This window comes from Trachurus trachurus (assembly GCF_905171665.1).
Source record: "Trachurus trachurus genome assembly, chromosome: 16".
NCBI lineage: Eukaryota > Metazoa > Chordata > Actinopteri > Carangiformes > Carangidae > Trachurus > Trachurus trachurus.
The window spans coordinates 16,575,607-16,600,177 of NC_139902.1; the positions used below are offsets into that span (position 1 = coordinate 16,575,607).

At 40.1% G+C, this 24,571-nt stretch overlaps 2 protein-coding genes across 3 annotated transcripts in view; one reads left to right on the forward strand and one right to left on the reverse strand.

Annotated features, from left to right (window-relative positions):
- Positions 1-10,165: 10,165 nt before the first annotated feature.
- LOC310998868 (retinoic acid receptor RXR-beta-A-like) lies at positions 10,166-17,854 on the forward strand. 2 transcript variants are annotated; one of them, XM_083989091.1, is made up of 12 exons: positions 10,166-10,357; positions 11,664-11,857; positions 12,122-12,275; positions 12,534-12,713; positions 13,076-13,129; positions 13,583-13,743; positions 13,933-14,062; positions 16,051-16,177; positions 16,299-16,340; positions 16,471-16,562; positions 16,680-16,785; positions 16,937-17,854. In XM_083989091.1, exons 2-12 carry the CDS (start codon positions 11,717-11,719, stop codon positions 17,082-17,084), a joined length of 1,335 nt encoding a protein of 444 aa, XP_083845217.1. In that variant the 5' UTR covers positions 10,166-10,357; positions 11,664-11,716; the 3' UTR covers positions 17,085-17,854. The 2 variants fall into 2 exon arrangements, with proteins under 2 accessions (XP_083845217.1, XP_083845218.1); XM_083989092.1 differs by lacking the exon at positions 13,076-13,129.
- Positions 17,855-19,674: 1,820 nt separating this feature from the next.
- fhod3b (formin homology 2 domain containing 3b) overlaps positions 19,675-24,571 on the reverse strand; it is an 87,111-nt gene continuing 82,214 nt past the window's right edge. Inside the window, 5 exon segments of the mRNA XM_083989090.1 lie at positions 19,675-21,431; positions 21,529-21,690; positions 21,917-22,103; positions 22,673-22,696; positions 24,288-24,480. Of these exon segments, the coding sequence (XP_083845216.1) occupies positions 21,349-21,431; positions 21,529-21,690; positions 21,917-22,103; positions 22,673-22,696; positions 24,288-24,480 (649 nt within the window). The 3' untranslated portion in view covers positions 19,675-21,348.

Sequence of the window (24,571 nt, forward strand, 5' to 3'; positions counted from 1 at the left end):
TGCCCTCCCTCTGTTTTTTCACTAAACTTGGAATTGTCTGTTTTCTGTTATCTGTTCCTCAGTCTCAAGCAACACTTTTTCCAAATATAAAATAACAAAAACAAAACAAAAGGTATAGTGTGTACATTTCAGTATAAATATAAATAGTTGATCTACAGACTTTCTAAACATGGGACAATAACAATACAAGTGCATTGCAGTGGATTGACATGCATTTCATATTATAACATGTTTGATCTTTTTTTAAATTTTATTAAAAATTCATTTTGTAGCACAACTTGGCTTGCAGCATGAAAAGTGTTCTGTTTCTGTTTCACAATGTGTAACTGTGCTCTCATTGGTTGTTGCAAGGCAGATTTCCCTGAAATCAGGGGTGGACTGGGACAAAAATTTGGCCCTGGACTTTTTGGTCCAGACCGGCCCACTATCTGCGCGCGGATATTTTGCCAACTAGCACCGTTGATGTACATACAAACACACAAGCTCTTAATAACACCACTACTAAACGATATACAATATACAACAAAGTAGAGGAATAGTGTGGAATAAGTTAAGTTTGGACAAGATTACATGTACATAATGAGTCTGCATGCAATCAGAACTTTGGCTAGTTGGCTAAAGTATGGAAAACAATAGTATAATGATCTGAAAAATGGACAAACACTAATTTTATCTTAGAAAGACAGTACAGCTCAACATAATGTATAGACAATGAAGCATGACAAGAAATACTTGTAATTTGTGTACTGCATCATGAGTAGCCTAATATGTATGCAGAATGATGTTTTACTGTAACAGTAGTTAATCTGTGTTTTATTAATTTTAACTGTATAATGTTAAACTGTTGAAAGGACAATAAACCATAAACACTGACTGAAAAAAATATGGAAAGCATTTGTTAAGTTGTTAGCTCAATGTCCTTCATGACCAAATTTGAGTGAGGGCACTTTAATAAAAGCAATCAATTAATCAGGATAGTGAATATAGTTATTGTTTTCCAATAGGCTACTTTAGATAACTAGATTTAGCTGTAACACAACACACCATCAGAGTTATTAGCTATAGCTATTTATTATGTCAAGTAAAGTTCATAGCAACCGTTCTGGACCATTTACAGTATTTTAATGAATGTTTATCCACACCATTCTGGAAAGCACATATCTGCTTAACACGGTTATCACTACCTCCTTCACATGGTGGAGAGTCTTCCTCAACACTTATTTTTTCAGCCTCCTCCTGCACCATAAGGGCACTGGTAATGAGAGCTTCACTCTCTTCAGACTCACGTGAAGGACCTGCTGCTGAAGCTGCAGCATCGGTGCTTCTAGCTCCAGCCAGGCCAGGCGGCCCCTGATCTGCGTAATTGTTGTACTTTTAGCAGTCTGTGCTGCTAGAGCTTTTCCTTTTCTGTTACTTTCCTCCATTTTTCCGCGCCGCCTTTGCGTTTTTTTACTTTTCCTTTCTTTGCGTTGGTGTGTTGTTTTTTTTCTCTCTCTCTCTCTCTCTCTCTCTCTCTCTCTCTCTCTCTCTCTCTCTCTCTCTCTCTCGCTCTCGCTCTCTCTCATCATGACTCCTCATCATTAAAAGTGATTGGACGAGGGGGGGTCTAGAACATGCGTGGGTGGGACTCCTGGGCCTCTGTAGCCTCTCATAGGGCCATTGGGCCAGGTAGACAACACTGGGCCAATCGTCACCTCTCTGCTGTGTCTGCAGCTGAGTAGCCTAGCCTCGCATCACCAGGCCAGAGCGATATCGCTCTGCACCAGGCTCTTCAGACAAGCGAAGAGCGGTGTCCGTTACCTCCGATTTCGTCTGCATTCTGGTTCCTGTCTGTAGCGGATACCGAAATCACCAAATTCACCAAAATAAAAGTGTTCACCAACATAAAACTTATAAAATAAACATTAACTTGTAATACAATAAAAGCAAAATGTTAAATTAATGGCTCGGGGACTTGTAAACTATGTTCCTTAAATTAAAGAGTTTTACAGCATTTTATTAGCTTGGTGCTTTTATTTTGAAGGAAAGGTCTGTCTCTCTCGCCCTGGATCCGTTTCCTACCAAAACAGCGAGTCAACGGCCCCAGACTAGCAGCTGAGCACTGTGGGCCGAGCCGATGCATGTCTCTCTCCCTGGGCCGGGAGAGTTACAATAGGCAAGGGAGGCATGGCGGAAAAAAAAGTTTTAAAAATAAATAAATAAAAAACGGCCGCCTATCGGCCCATAGTGACCGGCCCACCGGGAAAACTCCCCGTACTCCCTATGGCCAATCCGCCCCTGTCTGAAATCATGTGATTTACGAGAAATAGAGGTTTAGTTCTTTGGGTATGGGTTGGAGTGAGCACTGTTTACTCTCTAAGTGGTTCAGGAATTGTTGTCTAATAGATATGAAGAACCTTTGGTATGCTTAAAGCAGATATCAGTGGAATGTTTTTGTTAATATAAGTCCTAAATAGTCCTATTTTCCGTCAGCAATCACTTTCATGAAGTATTTCAGCCTAAACACGAGTCTCTCTGTCACTCTGCTCTGCTGTAACCCGAGGAGAAAATTTTCCTTGTGGGATACAAGTGTTATCCAATGAGGAGAGAGAACGGCATGAAGGGCTGTGTGTGCAGCCAAGGGATGCGCGTGAATGTGGTGACGTAGCACGAGGACCAATTGATGCCTGACAAGGGCGGGGGCTGCTAACTCATGGTGCGTTCAAAGAAACTCGTACTTTGTGTTTTTCCTTCCTGTGAAGTCATACCAGTTCGATCTGGTACGAGTTCACGGGTCGGAAGTTACGAGTGGCCGTTATAGGGAACTTTCACAGACAACAGGATGGTAAAAACACGAGCTACGGGTTACCTGGAACGCTACCAAGTCGTAGTTGTGACTTGAAGCTGTAACTTACGGTTTCAAAAGCCTGCCTTGAACGCAGCATTAGCCGAAACGGCCGTGAAGCTGATATCTGCTTTAATGGAATGTGAAACTCTGCCATGATCTGGAAAAATGAAGCAGTGTAATAAATGACAGACTCAGAGACAATTTCAGAAGTTTTATTTATTTATTTATTTATCTGCCCCCAAATGAACATTTTGGTGAAAGATACAGTCAGGTCTGTGTTCCAACTAAGTGTACTTTAACAGGATATGATATTCAAGTTTGTTTGTTTTTTGTTTTTACAACCAACAGAGCAGTAAATAATACTTATAGTCTTTGTGTAAATTTAAACATAAACATTAATGAATTGAATTCCCCAAATGGCTTTTTATCAAATGTTGAATACTGTAATATACATAACTCCATCATTTCTGATAGAATTACATATGTCTGTAAGATCAAATAACTGACGTGTTTGCAGCAAGTTGTAATCACCCTTGACTCAGTTATAAATAAGATGTGTTAAGTCATGGTTTGGCATTTGGCACAACGGAGAAACATCTTTGTCAGCCACCATTTCAGTTCACATTCAGCTGTCCAGCAAACTAACTCATCCACATTGTCAGTTAGCGAGTTACTAAAATTTAATAGGATATCCATGCAACTAAACAAAAAGAAATAATTTGAGCCTTTTGGAACTTCATGTTCAGGGAAGGCCGATGCAGAGAAAGTAGGTATCCCCACCAGGGAGTATTCAGGGAATTGAAAATTCCCAGAAAAGGGCATAAAAACTCAGTTTGAATTATGAGACAGCTTTTGATTTGGAAACCCCAACTAAAATCTAAATCAACCTTTTAGATCTAAAGTAACAAAAGTTGATAAATCACAAATTATCAATTGTATAAAATTCTATAAAGATCTTCCTAACCCAGTTTCGGCCCTGCAGAGTCAAACTTTCAAAACATGAAAATGTTATTCCTTCTTGGCACACAGTCACATGATATTCATTTACTTCCAATGCTCATCATCATACCATATCAGTCAGGTGCAAGAGGAAGGGAATGAGAGCCGGGGGCATGATGTCCATCCACAACTCCTAAGTATGGAGAAGTAATACAAGAATTGCGTTTGGACAATCAGCACCAGGCTCCCTGTCATCAACATCAGCATCTCTTAGTCATGGAAGTCAACCCTGTGGTGGATGGATGGTTTGATAAAACATTAATTAAAAAAACATGCAAAACATATCAATCATAAAATGTATTGAATTTTTTTAAGCTTTTCAAGCAGTTCAAGCAGTTAATCCTTGTTCTGGGAAGAATCAATGAACTGTCCAAATAAATCAGACTACACACTTAAAAAGTAACTGTTTAAAAAAAAAGGTTTTGTTCCACTAAATGCTTTTTTAAGAAATGCAGATATATTTTTGTATTGATTCCCTATAATTCTCAGGTATTGACAAGTGCCTTCACAAATTAACTTGTCCTAGTAAGTGAAAAAGTGAAATATATTGATATTTACCTATAGTGCGCCATCAGTAATAGAGCGATAATAGTCCCAGAGAAGCAGTGATTAATTGTATGTCACTACGAATATGAAATATTAAACTCTTATTCTTTCATCCTAAGTTTTGTCAAAAATGGCAAAGTCCACGCTCCTCTGCATCCGTCCTCAACCACTGCTTGTTCATTCTGCCTGTCCATGTCCCCTTCTCTGTGTCTTTCCCTCTATCCATCTCATTTCATGCAGGAATGGGGTTACCTAAGAGACTCACCCTCAATAGAGAAAATCTCTTTTTCTACAATTAGCTGTGAAAGTGGCAGAAGGAAAAGAAGGGAGGGGTCTACTCAGGGGTGCAGTCTCAGAGAAATAAAGGGGAGAGGGGAGAGACAGAAGTGTGCATGACAGGTTGAGAGATGGGAAGTTGAAAACTAATAATTTTTGCACTTGATTTTAAATGTTCAACTTTAAATCCCCAAAACTTTGTTTGCTGGCTGTAATCATGGATTCATTTTGGGTGCATGTTTGCACTCTTAAATTGAACCATTTAGTTCATCTTTTTGATCTAGCACAATATTCCGTATGGTATATAGAGAGATAAATATCCTATGACAGACCAAAATATAGCTTACAGTAATGTGAGTGTTTTCATTTTGTATTTGGTGAAAATTGTTCACACACCTTAAATTGATATATTGGTATCTATTTTGCCACATCTCACACTTCAGTTGGGATTAGGCCAAATTAGGCCTCATAACACTGATCCAAGTGAAAGTGAATTATGTTTATCACCATAATCTCTACATATGCAGATGGAGTGACCACTGGGGAACCATGGAGAGGTGTACACAAAAGGGTGTGGCGTGGGAATGTCCCCAGAGGTCAGGAGTGAGGGTGAATAGGTCAAAGGTCAGAGCCAGCTGGACAGCACACAAGAGGAGATGAGGGTGAGAAAAGGAGGTGGGGGGGTGGTCCACGGATCGACTGACTGGACCCAATGGGACATTAACATTGAACTGATGGGAGGCTCACTGACCAATGCCTATTCAAGGAGAAACTAAGCTATGACACACTCATGTGTAATGGTCCGTGGTAATTGACAAGTGACAAGGCTCTCATTGTGGATGCAAAAGCAGTTATCAGAATGCAGAACTGAATTACACACTATACACACCAGTATTCAATTGTTATATAGGATTATTTAATGCAAAGATCCAAACAAAATAAAATATAGATAAAACTGATACAAGTTGTATCCATGAACCTGGATAATATTGAAAGTGTTGAAAAACATCACAATACTTTTTCAAACAGGAATATCAGTACATGGTGGAATTTAGACACAACAGTTTATTTTCAGTTTGTACTTCAAGGACACTGCATCACATATGCATCTCATCCCCATTTGTATTGAAATATCTTTAACTGACAGCAGTTATAATAATGTATAACATTGCTAAGGACAGTGTATTTTGGGTGTTGTATCACTCTTCTCACAGCGTTCTGTTTCCACCTCAAAGAACATAGAGTTTAAGATGTGCTATACCTGACAATAGATGCTCATTCAAACATGTACTGTATCTAATCTCATCATTACTGTTACCACTAAGTAAAGGAAGGGCTTTTTTTTTTTTTTAACTATGTAATGAATAGTAAACAAGTATAATTTCACAGTAACCGTGAAAAGTCTGCATACATATTTGCATTCATGGCATACAGAATTAGATAAATGAAATACAGTTTTTTTCCACTGAAAGTGTGTCTTTGCTGTTTCCCATGGTTATAGATTAGTTACATGTATCTCAAGGGTACAGACAGGAAGGTGAGTCTGAGCTCTGCCTTCCATGTGGCTACTAGTGAAGGTCAGGTCAGTGAGGGCAGCAGGCAGCCTGGATCGGGGCCATACTCTGGTGGTCTAAAAAAGACAATCTTGGGGCCCAACCCAGGGGGTCAACATGCAAATAGTAACCCCTGGGTGAAAGGCATAAAGCAGATCAGTGTTCTCACATTACTCTTGCTGCCCATGACTGTGAATGTGCACGCCTACACACCACATGAGGTTCTCATATTTAATGAAATTCAATCGCAACAATAGGGAGAGCAGCTGTATTTCAACAAGTGTATAAGTATGAAATTACCATTTTGTCTAGGTTTGTTGGTTTGATGTTACAATTGTCAGAAACATGCCTCTGAATGTTAACTCAATAACTGCAAAAGTACAGCCAGCACCAATGTGTTATTATTTCCACACAGCATGATCAAAACTGCAGCATCTTTATCACCTGCAGCTTAACTGGCCCTCAACATTCACCCAGTGCATGCAGAGCAGATGAAATTCAGCCTCTCAGTCTCTGGCAAACCTACCCACTGCTGCCTCCCAGTGGCCTCAATAGCACCAGAGGCACCACAGTCATATTTCTCTTCAGGGCCTTGTCCTGGGGCCCAGTTTTGGTAACAGCCAATCGGCGACTCTGTCCAAAACCAAAAGTTAAATTTACAGGTGTAGTGTAGGCCTAGCCAAACATGGGATGAAGTGGCATTCCTTGCTATTTCTGCCACTTTCTCTTGAATGTCTTTGGAAGTAATATGGACAAGGTCAACATGGTGCTCCCTGCAGTAACTCATAGCATCAATCCATGTCATGTTTCGGTGGACTAGAATCAGATTTCCTTGTGAAAAACAACAAAAAGAGAAACATAATGTAATTCTATAATGCATAATCAACATTTTTGTATAGGCACGTGACAATTGTAAACATACCTGGGGATGTTAGAGTTGAAAGCTGCGTTGTGTTCTGCATACCATCTGTGGTTGCTTGCATCGTAGTTTCTGGAGGCATCTGTGTAGTTACAGTCGACATATCTTCAGTTGCATTTCTGAGCTCAATGCTTGCGATACCGTATGCAACATTTGTGGTAATTGATGTTGTCATCTTTTACGTAATGTTAGTAGCGTTTGATTGTTAAGAGGTACTTACAGTGAGAGTAGTTGTTAGAGTTGTCATATTTGTTGGCAGTTGATCTGTTGTAAAGCTCTCTGTAGTAGTTATGGGGGTTGTTGAAGTTGTCTTCATTGCTGCAAGAGTTAATCAATTAATTAAGTTACATAGTGGAGGATAAATAATAAGGTAATAATAATAATGATAATTCTAAGATCACTCCAAGTTAAGAAAATCAACTTACCCCCATGACAAACAAATTTCCGTTTGGGACCACATCTCAAGTCATTCCACAGCCCTCCATCTCTGAATACAGCTACGACACAGTTCTGATCTGTTTGGTTGTTTGGCTGACTCGGTTTCCAGTAACGGAATGATGAATTGCTCCCATCCGACCACTTCCAACTATCTTTGAAGAGGCCGATCCACACATTTTGTGACAGAGACACATTATGCACTGCCTCATTCTCTTTTGCTGAGCGTATGCTAACCAAATCAGACGATAAATTCCTGCAGTGGTTCTGAGCGTTCCTCCACGATTTGGTGTCATCAACAAAAACATGACCACTTTCATCACCGCCTGAAAAGTGCAATAGTTTCATATTTTAATCACATACAAATACTGAGGTTCTGTACAAGATGAAATAACTTAGTGTAAAAAAAACAAAAAACTCAGTGTATTATTGTAATTTTACTTACCATGACAAACAAAAGGTCTTTTGATTTCACAGCCACTTTCAAACCACTTGCCATGTTCATCCATTGCTGCACATGCGTCCTCATTCTTCTCCTGTGGTTCTCCTGCCCTCCAGTTCAAAAAATCTAGTTTTTGATCAGGCCAAGACCAGTGCCACAACCATGTTTCTCCAATTTCCAGCCCTATCCAAGCTCTGGCAGTGTCAGTGGTCGAAACTAAAGTGATTAAATTATTCATATCTGTTAAGCTGTGAATTGTTGCTAAATCAGTGTACATGTCTCTGCAATACTGCTTTGCTTCTTCATAAGACTTTGAAGTGTCAATCAGGTGGAAATCTGGAGATCCCATTGTGAAGGAGCAAAATCCTGTGGAAGTAGGCTACAAGTAGTCAGTTTAACAGCTCTAATAACAAGCAGTGGCAATCACATTCACATGTTATACTGATAATCTCTAACTTTTATGGGACATTAGCATTATACATTTTAAAGAGTCACATTTCTCCACTGCTTGAAAGCCTTGTGTCGACATCTACCAGTACCCAACTAAGAAATCATAAGTACAAACCTGAGATAAAAATCAGATGAAGAATCCAAATCCTGTTCTTCATGATGGATAATCTATTTTCATTCATGATTCAAGGAAACCAACAAGTAAATATAATGATACGTAAGGCAGGTGTTTGTCCGATGGTGCTAGAGCAGCTATGACCAGCACAGTGTTTGCAGTAAAAATGTCACCCAGCTAGTTAAGAAACACCTCTTCTGGATACCGTACACAAAGTAGTCTTTCAAGTTTGCCTCTGTCTCACGCACACTGTAGGCTACATGCATGGCCATCCGGTTTGTTGAGATGAGATGATATGAAATAACCACACCCGCAATGAAATACAAGAGTCACAAGTGAACATATAGCCTAAGTCTGCTGACAAATGAATGATGAAATCCACAGTATTGTCATCATCAAACAATAAAGACAAGCATGTCTTGGTTTGACACACTGTGACAAATATAAACAACCTCCTCATTTCCCTGTGATAAATAAGATTAGATAAATTCAGAAATACCATAACAAATATTTTAGCATCTCAATAGCTTAAAAAAAATCTGAAAAGGACAATCAGAAGATGTGGTGGTTACTACATCTCTTGTGGGAGTTAACACAGCCATTGACATTTTTGATGTTTTCCCTAACTGGCCTAGTAGCCTACTTATAGCAATTTAAGCATGTGAAAGGAAAGGAATAAAAGCAGCTTGAAAGAAATTGCATGTCACTTCTGTGCATGAGGGTTAGGAAGTGTTGCAACTAATTGTGACTCCTGCAGAAGTGCGACTCAGTCTCCACTCTAACGGGAGCTTAAGGATGGTCTTAAAAACAGAACAGTGTGCTGAATATTTTAGATAGTGGAAAATATTACTGAACAACTGGAGCAAGAACACGTTGTGCAATACAGTGTGTGCCACTCCTGTCATAGGCAACGAACATTTCCGAGCTTTTTGTAGGTGTGGCTGTCCAAAAAATGTTCACATGTAACATAGCAGGCCACCCAAAAACCACACCCCATTTCTGGTTGAATTCATGATATATGATATGACATGATTTCATGATATTTTATCATAATATATATAATTATAATTATAATATAATATAATATGTATATATAATATATAATATTGTATTTATTATATAATATATATAAAAAAAGATATTATGTTTATTATATATAATATAATATATAATATTACATTTATATAATTATAAAATAATAGTAGGCCTATTATAAAATAATAGCCTACTAATCCTAACCCAAACCATTCCACATCATAACCACATACATTTGTTTGCCTGGTTGTTTACCTTGAGTATTTTGCAAATGCATGAGTCATTTTCCATTACTTCCTCTTTGAATGCACCAGAAATTCCTAGTTTTGACAGTGCTCAGGGTATTGAACAGCTGATGATGTGAATGTGTGTGAAGGCTTTGTTAGAAGGTCATTAACTCTCAGCCTCTCAGGAATGTGTGATGCTCAAATTGTAACAAGTTAAAAACTGTAACATGTCCAAGTCCTGCTCTAATCTTTGGAAATAATAATATAATGAGAACACAAAATTGGCTTTATTAAATAATACATCATGCTGAACATTTACTGCAGGAGTGTCATATGACAGCGCTGTTATGGGTGGTCCCATGAGACATTTTGGCTCCAGGGATGCTGGCACCGAGCCACCATGGCCTGTAAACAACAACAGCAGCGTCAAGTTGAAGTAAACTGGACCTGAGTGTCGGCCTGTCGTCTGGCGCTTGTCTGATTAGTATTAGTACACTGAACTCGCTTTCAACAATGCGTCGAAGGTGTGTCTGGTAAGTACTACCCACCTCCAGACGTCTATCGGTTTATTTTTGGTCAATAACTGCCTCTCCAGAGTAAATCACCCTGAGTCGTGCACTAGGCTAACGTTAGCAACATTTAGCTACGTTAGCCGCGACTGCAGCTAACCAGCTAATCGTAGTTACCAATAAAATAACATCGCTGGCTGTGTGAATTCACTGCAAGTGGTTCGCACTTTCACATTCGCGTTGTTAAGCTCCGCGTTTTTGCAAGACGCCCAGGGTTTGTGTATTTTTGTTTTGATGTTGTATTTTTTTAACAAAGCGCCACAGATGCGTTAACAGTCAGACGTAGGACATGTAGCTAATGCTAATGCTAATGCTTCCTGTCCAGGGTTGTGGCAAGCTAGCAGGCTAGCTAACGGTAAAATCAAACATAGGGCATAATTCATGTGATATTGCTAAATATATATATATACATTATCAATGCCAATTGTTGGAAATGTATGCGGATGTTGACACCCCTGTTTGCGGTTAACACTGATTTAACAGCGAGACGACGGGATAACGTGAATGTCAGCATTACTGCGTATCGCTAGCAACATTTAGCAAACGTGTAACGTTAACGTTATTGCGACTCCATCAGGAGTCACTTAACGTGATCAAACAAAGACTAATGCAAGAAAAATAATACTGCACTTCGTGGTGTGCTGAGTTTTGAACATCGATTCTCCCTCAAAACACACCGGACATGGTGTATTTTCCGTTTAATGTGAGCTAATAATCTGTTTGGGGGCTAACGTTGTTAAACAATTTGGGGCTTCAGTATAGCAGCTTATAAATGGTGTCGTTTCAGTCACATCGATACAGCTAATCTCACTGTTTCTGTAACTGTACAGTCCAGGTTTATATAGGGTTTTTTGCTTTATTTGGTGGAGCTGTTTGAAAGTCGCAGTCACTGTGTCCTGCAGCTACATCTGTAACTAACGATTATTGTCCGGGTGGATTGATTAGTCTGGAAATGAAAAGAGTGCAACAATTTCACCGGGGTTTCTGAAAAGCACAAATTGGTAGCTTGTGCTTTGTCTTTGTTTTATGACCAGCAGTCCAGTGTGCAAATTTAATCCATCATTGAATAAAACTGTCTAGAGTGGCGATGCCTCTCATTTGAATGACTTGAATGAGGGAGTTTTTCTTTTGCAGCTTTGGCTGAATAATAACTATAAAGCACGTAACAATCCAGTTGGTATACTTTCAGTCTGACTTGCAGTGCACAAGTGCAGCCAGTTATAGTTACATGTATAGTCAGACTAATGATTATGTTATATGTCACCTTCAGATAAATATCCTTCAGACGGGACACCATCCTCTCCAGTGGGTTGCTTACTAGCCATGTCCTCACAGCAGCCCAACAGTTCAGCCTCCAACAGCCCCACAAACATCTTGGGTTCTCCTTTCTCAGTTATCAGCCCCTCGCTTAACTCCCCAGTGGTGTCACCCTCTTTGGGATTTGGACCCATCAGCAACAGTCAGGTAAATTAAATGTAATGCGTTGACATTTGTTTACATGGGGCAGAGGGTATGTTGACTTGAGTGTCCACGGCAATGCATGTTTGACTTCATAACACTTTTAGATATTTGTTACCAGAAGCTATTGTATGCACACAGGACTATCAACTCTTTTTTTTATCCACTAGTGTCTGTAAAGATGGTGATGAGGTGAATTAAGCTAATTTACAAGTGAGTGTTGTCACCGCCGCATACGATCAACCAATGCTGTTGCACGGTTTTTTCCAGATCTCCTCCTCAGCACCCATATCAGGGATGCACTCGATCAGCAGCTCAGAGGATGTCAAGCCTCCGTTTGGCCTGAGGCCCATGCCAGCTCACAGCCCTGGAATCATGTTGTCTCAGAAACGTCTGTGTGTCATCTGTGGAGACCGCTCTTCTGGTGAGTGAGCGCACTAAGAGCAAGGTTGGCACAAGTGAAACATCAGCTGGAGAATACTTTTTTTCTGTGTTTATTTTAGTGTGGATAGATTGTCTCTCACTGTCTGATGATTTTGATTGTTTCCTAAATGCTGCAACAAAATTTCAGGCATTGTTAAAAATGTTTGACCGAGTATTGCCTTCACTTGGATTGGTTTTACTTGGTCTTCCCATTGGCCTCTAACCTTTGCCCTTTATTTATAATTTCTGCACTTTACAGGCAAACACTATGGAGTGTACAGCTGTGAGGGTTGCAAAGGTTTCTTCAAACGAACTGTGCGCAAAGATCTGAGCTACACCTGCAGGGATAACAAAGAGTGCTTGGTTGACAAACGCCAGCGCAATCGCTGCCAGTACTGCCGCTATCAGAAGTGTCTGGCCATGGGCATGAAGAGGGAAGGTATGGAACAAACGGGGGATATATTAGCTGTTCATACTGAGGACTTGTTTGGCAATTGACAGTTTGGATACATGTTTTGTTGACCGTTGTCTCACATGCATACACAAAGACAAATCTGAGTGAATTGAATATTGGCAGTTGATGAGAATTCTTAGAAGAATTAGTTATGCCAAAGGAGGCCCAATTAGTTGATTAGATAATTGATTGATTAGTTCAGTATTCTGGTATAGGCGAGGGTGGGTGCTTGATTAGATGTGTTTAAGGGTAGAGTATGGTATATCGGGGCTGGTTTATATAACTAACCCCTTTCCATCTCTTCCCTTCATTTTCTCCTATTCTACCCTTTCTCCATCTTTCAATAGTGGTCAAACATATAAAGTGGATAAAAGAAGATGGAAAAGATGAGGGATGGATGAGTATGGCATTATAATGTTAAAAATGCAGTATTTTAATGTTATGAGAGAATTAGACCTAATGTGTTAGGCATGAAAGATTTGTTCACTAGGGGTTTTTTGGGTGAGTAGTGTACCCAGAAATGTGAATGAGCATGGATAGCTTCGGCATACTGACTTATGATAATTTTATAATTTATTAAAGTAAGCCATTAACCCACTGTATTGTGTCCGATCTGCCAGTGAGATGGGTAGATCAGTCCAAGATCAGTCTCCTTTTCAATTGTTGTAGTACAATATAGACCCAATTTTTCACTGCCGCTTATAGTTGAATGAACTTCACATACTAGACTCCTCAGCACTAAAGTGGAAACTGGACTTTCTCAATGCAGGCATCTTGTCATTCTTCAGTATTAGCCACCTTCTCATTCCTTTTCTCCCACCTCTGCTGTTTCCATATGTTTTTGTCTGACGCAGCGGTCCAGGAGGAGCGCCAGAGGAACCGAGAGCGTGAAGGAGAGCTGGAGTTCAGTGTAGGAGTGAACGAGGAGATGCCTGTGGAGAAGATCTTGGAGGCAGAGACGGCAGTGGAGCTAAAGACTGAGCTTCATTCTGATGGAGGCTCTGCAGGCAACTCTGTGAGTGGCCGGAACAAGGCATTGAACAGATTTTCATAAGTAACTGTGTCAGATTTTTTTCATAGAGGTGCAACAAGTTGGGGTTCTATTTTCTGAGATATTTTAAACATGTGCTTTTAAGTTGTAATCACTCAAAAGTGTTTGATTTAGATGTCTAAAAGTCATCACTGTTGTGTTGTTTGGTTCCAGCCCCATGATGCAGTTACCAACATCTGTCAGACTGCAGACAAACAGCTGTTTGCCTTGGTGGAGTGGGCAAAGAGAATCCCGCATTTCTCAGAACTGCCCCTTGATGACCAGGTCATTCTTCTGCGCGCAGGTACGATTGAGAAACTGTAGTCATGAATGATCAAAAACAGCATACAAAAACTAAACTTAGTAAACGCAATGAACTGATTCCAGTTTTTGAACCAAAAAAATGCCTGAATTGAGAATAGTGATTCCTCTGCTGTCGGATACCAGCAGCAGCAGCAACTCTGTAGCCACAACATTAGCATACGCTGTCATTTCCTTTACCATTGAGCAACAAGATTGAGTTATGCCCACTGAAGTTGATGAAATGATTCCAAAGAAAGGTACCTATGTTAGTCATATGGACATGCTTTGCTTTATCAGACATGGTTGAAACCACCCAAACTAAATGACTCTGCATACACATTGGTCCCAATAGTGATTTGTCCAAAAAGCAGCCACAGTTATAAAAAAAAAGCAGCGACTTAACGCTTCTTCACAGGACTGGCTATTATTTTTGTCCCCGTTTGTTAAAGGGATAGTTCAACATTTTGGCAAATTGGCCCATTGCCATAATCGCTATAGTCATAGCAGTAGGTTCATTACCTTTAATTGTAGGTGTAAGCTATTTTCAGTACGGCGGAGCGCAGCAGCTGGCTGCTCAGAGCTACGCTATGGAGGCTAATGGAATTTCTTGGTTTCCCTCATTAAACTCATCAAATTCAACATCCCAAAACTCCACAGCGCTTTTGTAGACAAGTTGTGAGCTGCACAACCATCACGCTATGAGATAATGACGGAACGATACGAAACGGAGCCGTTTTGGAGGTAAATACAGGGTAAATACGGAGACTGCTTGCTGAAAAACTGTCCCTGAACGCAACGCGCATCAGCGGTTTTGTATGAATTTACCTCGAAAACGGCTCCGTTTCGTATCGTTCCGTCATTATCTCATAGCGTGGTGGTTGTGCAGCTCACAACTTGTCTACAAAAGCGCTGTGGAGTTTTGGGATTTTGTATTTGATGAGTTTGATGAGGGAAACCAAGAAATTCCCTTAGCCTCCATAGCGTAGCTCTGAGCAGCCTGCTGCTGCGCTCCGCTGTACTAAAAATAGCTTACACCTACAATTAAAGGTAACGAACCTACTGCTATGACTATAGCAATTATGGCAATGGGCCAATTTGCCAAAATGTTGAACTATCCCTTTAATATTGCACATAAATGTCACATGGTTTTAATAAAATTAGCCATTTTTAAACAGACAGAAAATAAAAATTCAAATCAAGCATCATTCTTAACTTAAAAAAAAATAAATTGTTGGCCGTGTTGCCCAATGCTACAATAAACACAGCTGTCAGAGCTAGATTAGGTGTCAGCAAGTTTAAAAGTGGAAAATCATTAATGTTGTGTTTATGCAAAGGACTTTTGAAAGAACAAGAAGTCCCAGAGTATTTCCTGAAATGGTCTGTTTTCATGCTATCAGTCTAAAACTGTATGTGTGTTTATTTGCACCCAAAATGGTGAGATTTGACAGCTTGAACACAAAAAATGTTTATGAAAAAGATTTGTCAGCAAATCAGCCACAAAAAGTGGGTGGGATACAGATTGTGAGTTTAGACACTGAGACGACAGCAGCCACACAGTAATAATCTAAAGCAACTCAGTCTGACACAGGCAGAGGCATCCAATGGTAGGACATTGTTATAGTCACTGTTGCTAGGTTCCTGTTCTTGTGTGTTTGGTGATGTCCCAAGGGTTTCTTTTTCTGTCCAAAGGGACAACTGACAACAAGGATTTTAATTAGTTGAAATGTGTTGCACTGACAGATTGGGCCAGCACAAAATGGAAATGAATCTAAAAGGAAGCTGTTAGGAAGATTTCAACATTAGGACTGCAGTCAGATGTGTCAGCAGCACAGTTGTACAACTGGTTTCAACCTGAGGCAGGAAAAAGTTTTCTTTTAAAACAGCTTTTCATTGAAACGGCAGTTTCACCTTAGGAACAACAGAAATGCTTGAGTTGAAATGCTATCATGCATATCCCTCACAGGTGTTGTATTGTATTTCATTTGTCAGGGTGGAATGAGCTCCTCATTGCGTCGTTCTCCCATCGCTCCATCGGCTTGAAGGACGGAGTTCTCCTGGCCTCTGAGCTGCAGCGCGACAGTGCACACAGTGCAGGAGTTGGAGCCATTTTTGACAGGTACATTGATGGAGACAAAAAAAAATCCAGCATGGTCAAATGTAAAAAAAAAAAAAAGCAATCTGTCTAATGTTTTAAATATGCATAGTTTCTGCTAAATAACTGTTATTATTTGATGCAGAGAAAGTGTGCAGAGTGCAGAGGTCGGTGCCATATTTGACAGGTAATTCATGTCTTATATTAATAAGAATGTCTTTAGGTAACTAGAATGAATATCATTTTTTTTACTGTTCTTTGTTTTTACACTCTTGAACCTTTTTCAAACAATCTTCTCATCACGTGTCATTATTTAGGGTTCTCACTGAGCTCGTCAATAAAATGAGAGATATGCAAATGGACAAAACAGAGCTGGGCTGCCTCCGAGCTATCGTCCTCTTCAACCCAGGTGCTTGACAGAGCATTATGCTAATGCAAGAGGCTAATATATATAATAAGAAAGATTTTTTTTTCTCACAAAGTAGTGTCTTTCCCCTAATAAAAGTGTTTCTTCTTTTTTCTGCAGATGCTAAAGGGCTCTCCAACACCAGTGAGGTGGAGCTCCTGAGAGAAAAGGTCTATGCATCACTGGAAGCCTACTGCAAACAGAAATACCCAGAGCAGCAGGGAAGGTAAATGTCTTAAATGCTGCCACAAACATGGCATAGTTTTATTTTTTCATTCAACTGCATTGTTTTGATGTGTGAAATGTCAAAGTTTAACATCTCTTGAGCTCTGTGTACCTTCTCAAACTAAAATAAATACCCTCTCTCTTCCCTGCAGGTTTGCCAAGCTCCTTCTTCGACTGCCAGCACTGCGATCCATTGGCTTGAAGTGCTTGGAGCATCTCTTCTTCTTCAAGCTGATTGGTGACACACCTATTGACACTTTCCTCATGGAAATGCTTGAAGCTCCCCATCAGTTGTCTTAGATAGGAAATGCGTACTGTGGTTAGGTTCAGATAGCTGAAGTCTGGGAAGCTGGAGTGAGACTGGAGTGGCACTTTAAGTTCTTTGAAGATTTGTCAGTTTGTCTCACTGCTGTCTGGGTTACACTTTTTTTAGTGCAGCACAGATTTGCTCTTTAGACCAAACCCAAGGCTTGGCATGATCTACAAGCTGGTGCTATGTGTCGAAATAACTTCATGAGTAACTACGGTTTTAAAAAGTATTTTTTAAAAATGTAAACATTTACATATTTCCCTCACAGGAATAGATATAATTTGGGTACACATTTTTATATAAGCTTTTTAGACACCTCAAACATTAAGCTTCAGTTGTTTCTCCAGCTGAACGGATCCCTAAACCCTGTTTTTTAAAAGCAAGGCAACCTGAAATCATGAGTATGCGTTGAGGATGTCGTCTTCTTTTTATAATTTCTAATTCAGACCAGATCTAAAAGTCTATTATTGTACCATGCAGTCACCGGCAATTGTGTGGCAACAGCCCTGAATTTACTCACAGAATCTAAAATCCCAACAGTGACCCCCAGATAGATGACAAGTCATTGGTTTAAACTGTCAGATTGGACATGTCCACATTGATTGAGGATCAGCTTTGTATCTGATAATACGCAGGCAGTGTTGTTTACTCCTTTGCCATTTTATAAATCTTATCACTTTGTGGTTAACGATTACACTGCGCTGCATACTTGCTATGTACTATTTCTAAACCATACTTAATAAACACCTGGCCTCTAAAACTGTCAGGTGTTTGTCTTTTGGTGCTATTTCAGAGATAATTTGACGTTGTTGGTGCAGACGCACACCAAACCACAAACCTAAGAAAATATGCAAAACTGAAAATCCCTTTGTTAATCTTTTGTTGAAAATGTAGCAATATAAAATGTAAAATGCAAAAGAGCTTTCTGCCTGTCAGTCATTCAGGGGTTTTACAAAGTAAATCATGTCTGGTGGAAAGGGAATACTCCATTTTGTAATTTATCTATACAATTCAAAGGTACTGTGCAAAAGTAATTGTTCAGGGAAAATGTTTATTGATAAATTTGAATTATGATCAGGAGATACAAATTATTTAATTCTTATGATGTGCCCTTGTTTTTAGTTTTCAGCTAGTATAAAGCAGAACGTGTCTTGGGTTGCACTGGATTTGCTGAGACTGTTTCAGCTATGTTTTTTTCCCCCCTTTTTTTGATGCTCAATTGTATTTCCTACTCCCCCCACTTTTTAGGTAGCTGTCTTGTTCGTTGTAATGTCTCTGCAATTTATTAAAAGCAAACCATAATCACATTTAGCTCCATGACACCTGTGGACATAGGAATTTTTAAACAAGAGACCAAATGAGGTCTGTATGACGGCCATGAGCGAACACCAGATGATCTCTATTGGTAAGCTTGTCATAGACCTCTGTATGCTCTTGATCATAAAGTGACTTGAAGCATGGGTTGTGTGGACTAAAAATAAAGAGGCTTAAGTTTTCTTTTTCTGGTTTTCGTTTTTTCCTTCTCTAAAAGTGTTTAATGTGAAATGTACTAAATTCTAACCCAATACAACAGAACCAAAATAAGCTTAATAGAAACGGCCGAAAGATGTTTTAATGAGCCATTTTATTGTAGTTGTTACATAGTTTTTGCTGTGGGCACATAGACGCAATAGAAGCCTTGGTTGTATAGCGCTCGTGTCCAAGTTCCACAGTGATGTTATGGCACAGGCAGCAATGTGTGTGGTGGGCTAATGTTAAACAAAAAGAGGAAAAACGTTGAGTGCAATGAAATCAAAGGCTTCTAAGGGATTTCACAGGAGTAGCTGGTAAATTTGATCAGTCCGTGAAGTAAAAAGGTTTAATAACACGCACGCAAACAAACCGTACAGCTCTGAGAACCAAAGTGAACCTCCCTTTGTATCAAGCAGAAGTGACACCTTTTTAAACCATGCATGGCTTGGTTTGTTTAAATTATATTTAGAATAATACTGCCTTTTTTAGTCTATAATACACTATTCTACACATGGAGCAAAAAAAAGAACATAAAGACATTGTCATGACATGTACATCATTTTACAGCATTCCCCTATATTATTGTACACATCTACTGTGTCTTGTTTTTGACAAAAGTCAGTACAATCTGGGAAATGATGAGCTCTTCCCTCGTAACTTCAGTTCTAAATTGCATGCTACACATTGAGTCTAAGGTGCTGAATAAAAGTCTAAATAAAAAATAACAAAAAAAAAAAAAAACTAAACCTACTGCTGGTGTGGTTTTACTTAGATTTAGCATGATGTTGCTCTAGATTCTTGTTTTTCTCAATGGCTATGTTTCCATATCACAGTGAAAAATTTTGCGATTGGATAAGAGTTACCTTGCATCTCGCGAGCCGTGATGTCAACTGAAATTATTCGGTTGTTGTGTAGCCAAGGCCGTTCCAAATGAATCAAAAGCACAGTGAGCTCATCTATAGTTAAAAGCATACCCACATGATTGCAAGGTTGAACTGCGGGCTTCTCCTTATTCAGCTCAATACAGATTAACACATTTTAAAATAGATAAATTATGGATATTTTATGTGCGTTCATATATCTAATTATCATGAAACCCCTGATGTTCACATTCATAGTTAAATAATGAAGGAATACTTTACATGTCTTGTAGATGACAAAGCGAGATCTCCAGTGATGCAGGTTCAACTACACGTTAATTTGGTCTGATCTACTTTTAATTGATATATTTGACCTAGATCTCAACTATAGTGGAACAACGCAAGCCTGTATTCTACAGTAAGGCAACAGGATACGGCTAATGTGCATAACCAAACCCCTAAGTTGTTATAAATATTTTAAAGCTTCATAACGAACTACTTGATCCAAGATATAATGCAGGGGGAAAAAACAACAACAGAAAACTGAACAGAAGACGAGTTTAAAAACACCGGGTGAAAATAAATCACAGCTCACGAATGATTGCAAAATGATCGTCTCACCCCTCACAGACCGCACATCTGTAGTAACATTTTCTTGATTTTTTTTATATGTCCCTGAAAACGTTGTAATAAATAACTGTCTCTGAAAGGCACTCTGAAATGTGCAGCTCATTGTTTCTACAAAATAAAACTACATAAACTCTTCCAAAGATCGCTCACCTGTATGTAACATTGTGCCCGCCTTCCTCAAGCTGTCCCCTGTCAACTGTTCAGTCTCTAAGTGAGAATAGGTCACATGATACAAATTTTGTCCCGGTTTAAGCTAAAAAAAAAAAAAAGAGAAAAGTTTGCGTGATGAGCATTAGACTGAAGCTAGTGGTATCACCAGTCTTTACCGCAGAAACATTCTCCGTCTCCTCGTGATCTTTACAAATATTTGCACCGTCTCATTCTCGCCCAGTAAACTAATGCACACCTGCCTTTGAATCTGTAGATTCGGATTAAACATTAAAAACTGTGCTACTGTAAATTGCTGGTAAAACTGTTGAGCATGTTTTCAGATTCAGATGTCAGAGTGGTTCATCAGTGTCGAGGATTTCACATTCCATTGATACCAAACTTTTACATCCAGTGCAATTGTTCCTTATTTGAGCACCTTCTTGAGCAAAAATGAATAGAAACACAAAACTACCACAGTAGTATATAACAGAATAACCCTCTGCACAATGCCATCTATACAATAGATGAAATGTCTTTCACTTCAATTTGTCACTAAAGCTGCAGGGCTGACACTAAAACCCAAGCAAACAGTTAGTGGAGATTTTAGTGTCTGTACCACACTTCTAGTCCTCTGGGTTCAGTCAAGGCCACTGAGATTGAAGCATATGCACTGCTGACTCTTTCAATACCCTTGGCTATAAAACAAAACAAAACAAAAAAACACTTTTGCGTGGGTATTTGTGAGCAATGTCAGATTCCAAGGATGATGGTGATCAAGCCTTGTGAGTGCAGATCATCGATGTCTATCCAGCAACAGAAGAAGCTTTCTTTTCTTCTTCTGCTTTTTGTTTCTGCTCTCTCTGGGCCCAAATAAAAAAAAAACCAAAAAAAAACTATTCGGCCTTTTATCCACTCTCTTCAGGAAGCACTTGCGTCAAGCCTATGTAAACCAAACGTATGAGGATGAGATCAACTCATCAAAGCTAGAGGAGGGGGTGGAGTTTTAGTGCCAAGGTGGAGTGCAGTGGGCTGCCAGGTTGGAGGGCGAGGGCAGTGAAAGGACTTCCAGACGTCTGAATGTCCAGTGGGATCCAGGCCCAGCTCACACCTGCATCTCTGGACCACTGGACAAGCCAAGAGCGTTGGCCTCCTCTGAAGTCAAACCGTTCTTCAGTGTCCTTCTCACTGTACACACAGGGAGAAAAATATGGTCAGTTGTAATAAATAATAGCTTTTTTTGTGTTACCGTTACCAACCGCTCAGTTTCATACACATGACTCACATGATTTTCGGTTGGCTCGAGAACGCCTCCTCTCTCGGGGTTGCGCCCGCTGGCTGGGCCCCTGAGTGGCTGACCTGACGATCCTCTCCATGATCTCATCAGCGTTGTCGTCTGTGCAGTTCACCGGGTCGTCGCTGCCAGAGCACCATGGGGGAATACGCCCTGAAGAGTAAGATCGGGATGGATAAGGAGCTGTAGCTGTGAGCGCAGAGGTGCTTTGTACTTAACACGACTTCACAAGCCAAAGTGTCCGACAGCCTGACGCACAGACATTACCGGTGGCCCGCTGCTAGCATGTCTAAAAATACCATCGATTGAATGGATGATGGTATTAATATAAGAAGCTACGTAGCGGGCTGTAATAGTATAACATGTTTATGAGACTGACCTCTGGTGCTGCCAGCTCTGGTGCGTGTACGCAGGCCCGGCACCGTGGACGTCCCACTCTCTCCGCCCTGCAGACTGCTCTTCAGCACGGCCTTCATGTTCTCATGTTCAGCTGCATCTTCAGCATACTGGATACCCTGAGGCTGGCTCTCCTGCGTGTCTGATGGGGCACTGCCAAATTTACCACTCTGCATATGGACGGGAGCGGGACAGACATGATTACAAAAAGCTGATATTAGACTCATAGGATACCATGCTCAAACTCAGCTCCATGCTCTGGTACATTCAGTATTGAGGAAGATCTGTAAGGTTATGGTGTGAATATCAAACATGTTAAACAACACTTTCCATCCAGCTGAGTCCCATTTTCCACATATACATTAATTTTGTGACAAAAAAAAGAGTCATGATCCTCCCTTTTTCTTACTACAGACATGCCGAGTTCAAGAGTTCAGCTTCAAGTCCTCCTGAGGTCAATTACTCTCTACCAGGAAGTAACTGCGGCTCCTCCAAGAGAGGTTCACTCAACACTTCAGCCAACATCATGCAACCACCTTTTTTTCTCTCCCTGTCATCACCATCGAGCTTCCTCATTCATGTGGACTTGCACACACATGGAACCTGTCAGTCTTACCAAAGACTTGTCCTTTGTTAATCCAAATGAATACACCAGTTATTGTCCCAAGTTGCGACAGCACAACCTGGTTGAAAGTTAGTCACCACACAGAGTTCACATGCACTTTGTTACTTCCCCTACCTCACTATCATCGTCATCCTCACTCTACAGAGATGAAGGAAATGGAAAAAAAGAAGCAGTGAGGTGTGTTGTAAAAGAGTGCGCTAGACAGATAGCCCTTGGTTTATAAATGATGAAAGAATGGGCTTTATGCACAGCTCCACTACTTCCTGAAATTATTGGACCAATTGATTAATCCAGGTGTGTCTGACCTCACAACAATGGTCAGGCACACCTGGATTAATCAGTTGGTCCAATAAAGTAAGACAGGAAATAAACGAGCTGGCTTATTTCAGGAAGTAGTGGAGCTGTGCATAAAGCCCATTGTTCAGCATTTTTAAAATAAACTTATTTGCTTTCATGTAAAAACTTAGATAATTGGACTCATACCACCCTTTGGTTTTGCTCACACTAAGCATTATTAACATCAGTCCCATTTGAGGACACATTTGAGATATCTCAGACAGATGTGGTGGCCTGGGCAACATGTGGACATACAGTATACAGTATCATTGTGAACACACACTGAAGGACCGCCCACTAAACTGACGTCCTCGGTCACAGTCCGATTAGTCCCAATACATGGCATGGAAAATATATATATAATACACACACACACACATTCTGACACAGACACAACAATGATGTCTAAAAGCTTAAAATAACAACACATACTTGTTTGTGTACACAGTGTGGGAGGAGGCACATAGAGATGCTTGGTATGAATGGTATGAATGAGCTTTATCCAGACTGTAAAGGAGGGGAAAAAGCCTAAAGCATATTTATAAAGTCTCGTTTCATCAGTACAATAATAATGATAATAAATTAAAGTTAAATAATTTTGTGGTTTTATGTGAAGGTTACTGGTAGGTTTATCTGTCAGCTTTATGCTAAACTAAGATGATCACCAGGCACTGATTCCAAGGTCGTTTTGAACAGACAACAGTGCTGCATCAATCTTCTCATCTAACTCTCTCTTGGTAAGAAATACAAGTGTTTCACAAAATGCTAAACTACTCCTTTAAACATCAAATGACCCCCCCCCCACCCCTCCACGCCCCTGTAAAAAAACACACAAAAAAAACACTGCAGATGTACACGGTATAGAACAAGAGAGCATATCTGACTGGACACCTTTGTAAGAGTGTGGTTAAGGTGTGGGTCTTGTTATTTCTCCCTCAGGGACATCCAAGGGTTTGAATTTTCACACAGTGATTGAATTAGAGTCCCTTTGAAGGCTGAGGGGCCCCTGCCAAGGCTCGCTGTGGAGTCCGCTCTGACCAGCTGACTCCTCTGGGTTTAAGGGATTTTAATCATGCAGGGAGGTATTTGCTCTGGCCTTTCTTAGCCTGCTGCAGCTACAGAATGGGATACACTAAAAACAACTCACTGATTGTTGTTACAGTAACCTAAACATGTGAGCACTGAGGAACTATGCTGATGTCATTATTAATCTATGCCGTGTCTGTCGTAAATGACCACGTTCGGCGCTTTAACCAGATTAAGAATATAACCAGTGTCGAGGGATCGCTCGTATTGTTTCATAGAATTGAGAGAACGCTAACTAAACAAAGACTGAGATCAGGAAATGGAGAAAGTATTCATGTGACTGCTGCCCGTGGTGAAGACCACTTACATCTGTTATCATTTTTCCCCTGGTCTTGTTCCTCTCTCGGTGGTTGGCCCTCTTCTGTTTCTGTTGCAGCACACGCTCTCTCGTTGTGCGGTACTCCAGGGCAAATTCACTCAGGATCTTGCTAAAGCGATGAATGCTGACTTCACGTACCGCGTATATCGGATGGCCCAGGAACAGCAGAAAAGCATGAAACCTGCAGATGTGTAGAGAAACATCACATCAGGGATCCTTTGGTGGAGAAGATGTTTTAAACGTGCTTCAAAAAGTCACAGAAATTACAGAGG

Coding starts and splice junctions, on each gene's coding strand:
- LOC310998868 (XM_083989091.1), top strand. CDS start 11,717: ATGTCCTCACAGCAGCCCAACAGTTCAGCCTCCAACAGCCCCACAAAC. Junction 12,714..13,075: donor CATGGGCATGAAGAGGGAAG/GTATGGAACAAA, acceptor ATCTTTCAATAG/TGGTCAAACATATAAAGTGG. Junction 16,178..16,298: donor GTTGGAGCCATTTTTGACAG/GTACATTGATGG, acceptor TATTTGATGCAG/AGAAAGTGTGCAGAGTGCAG.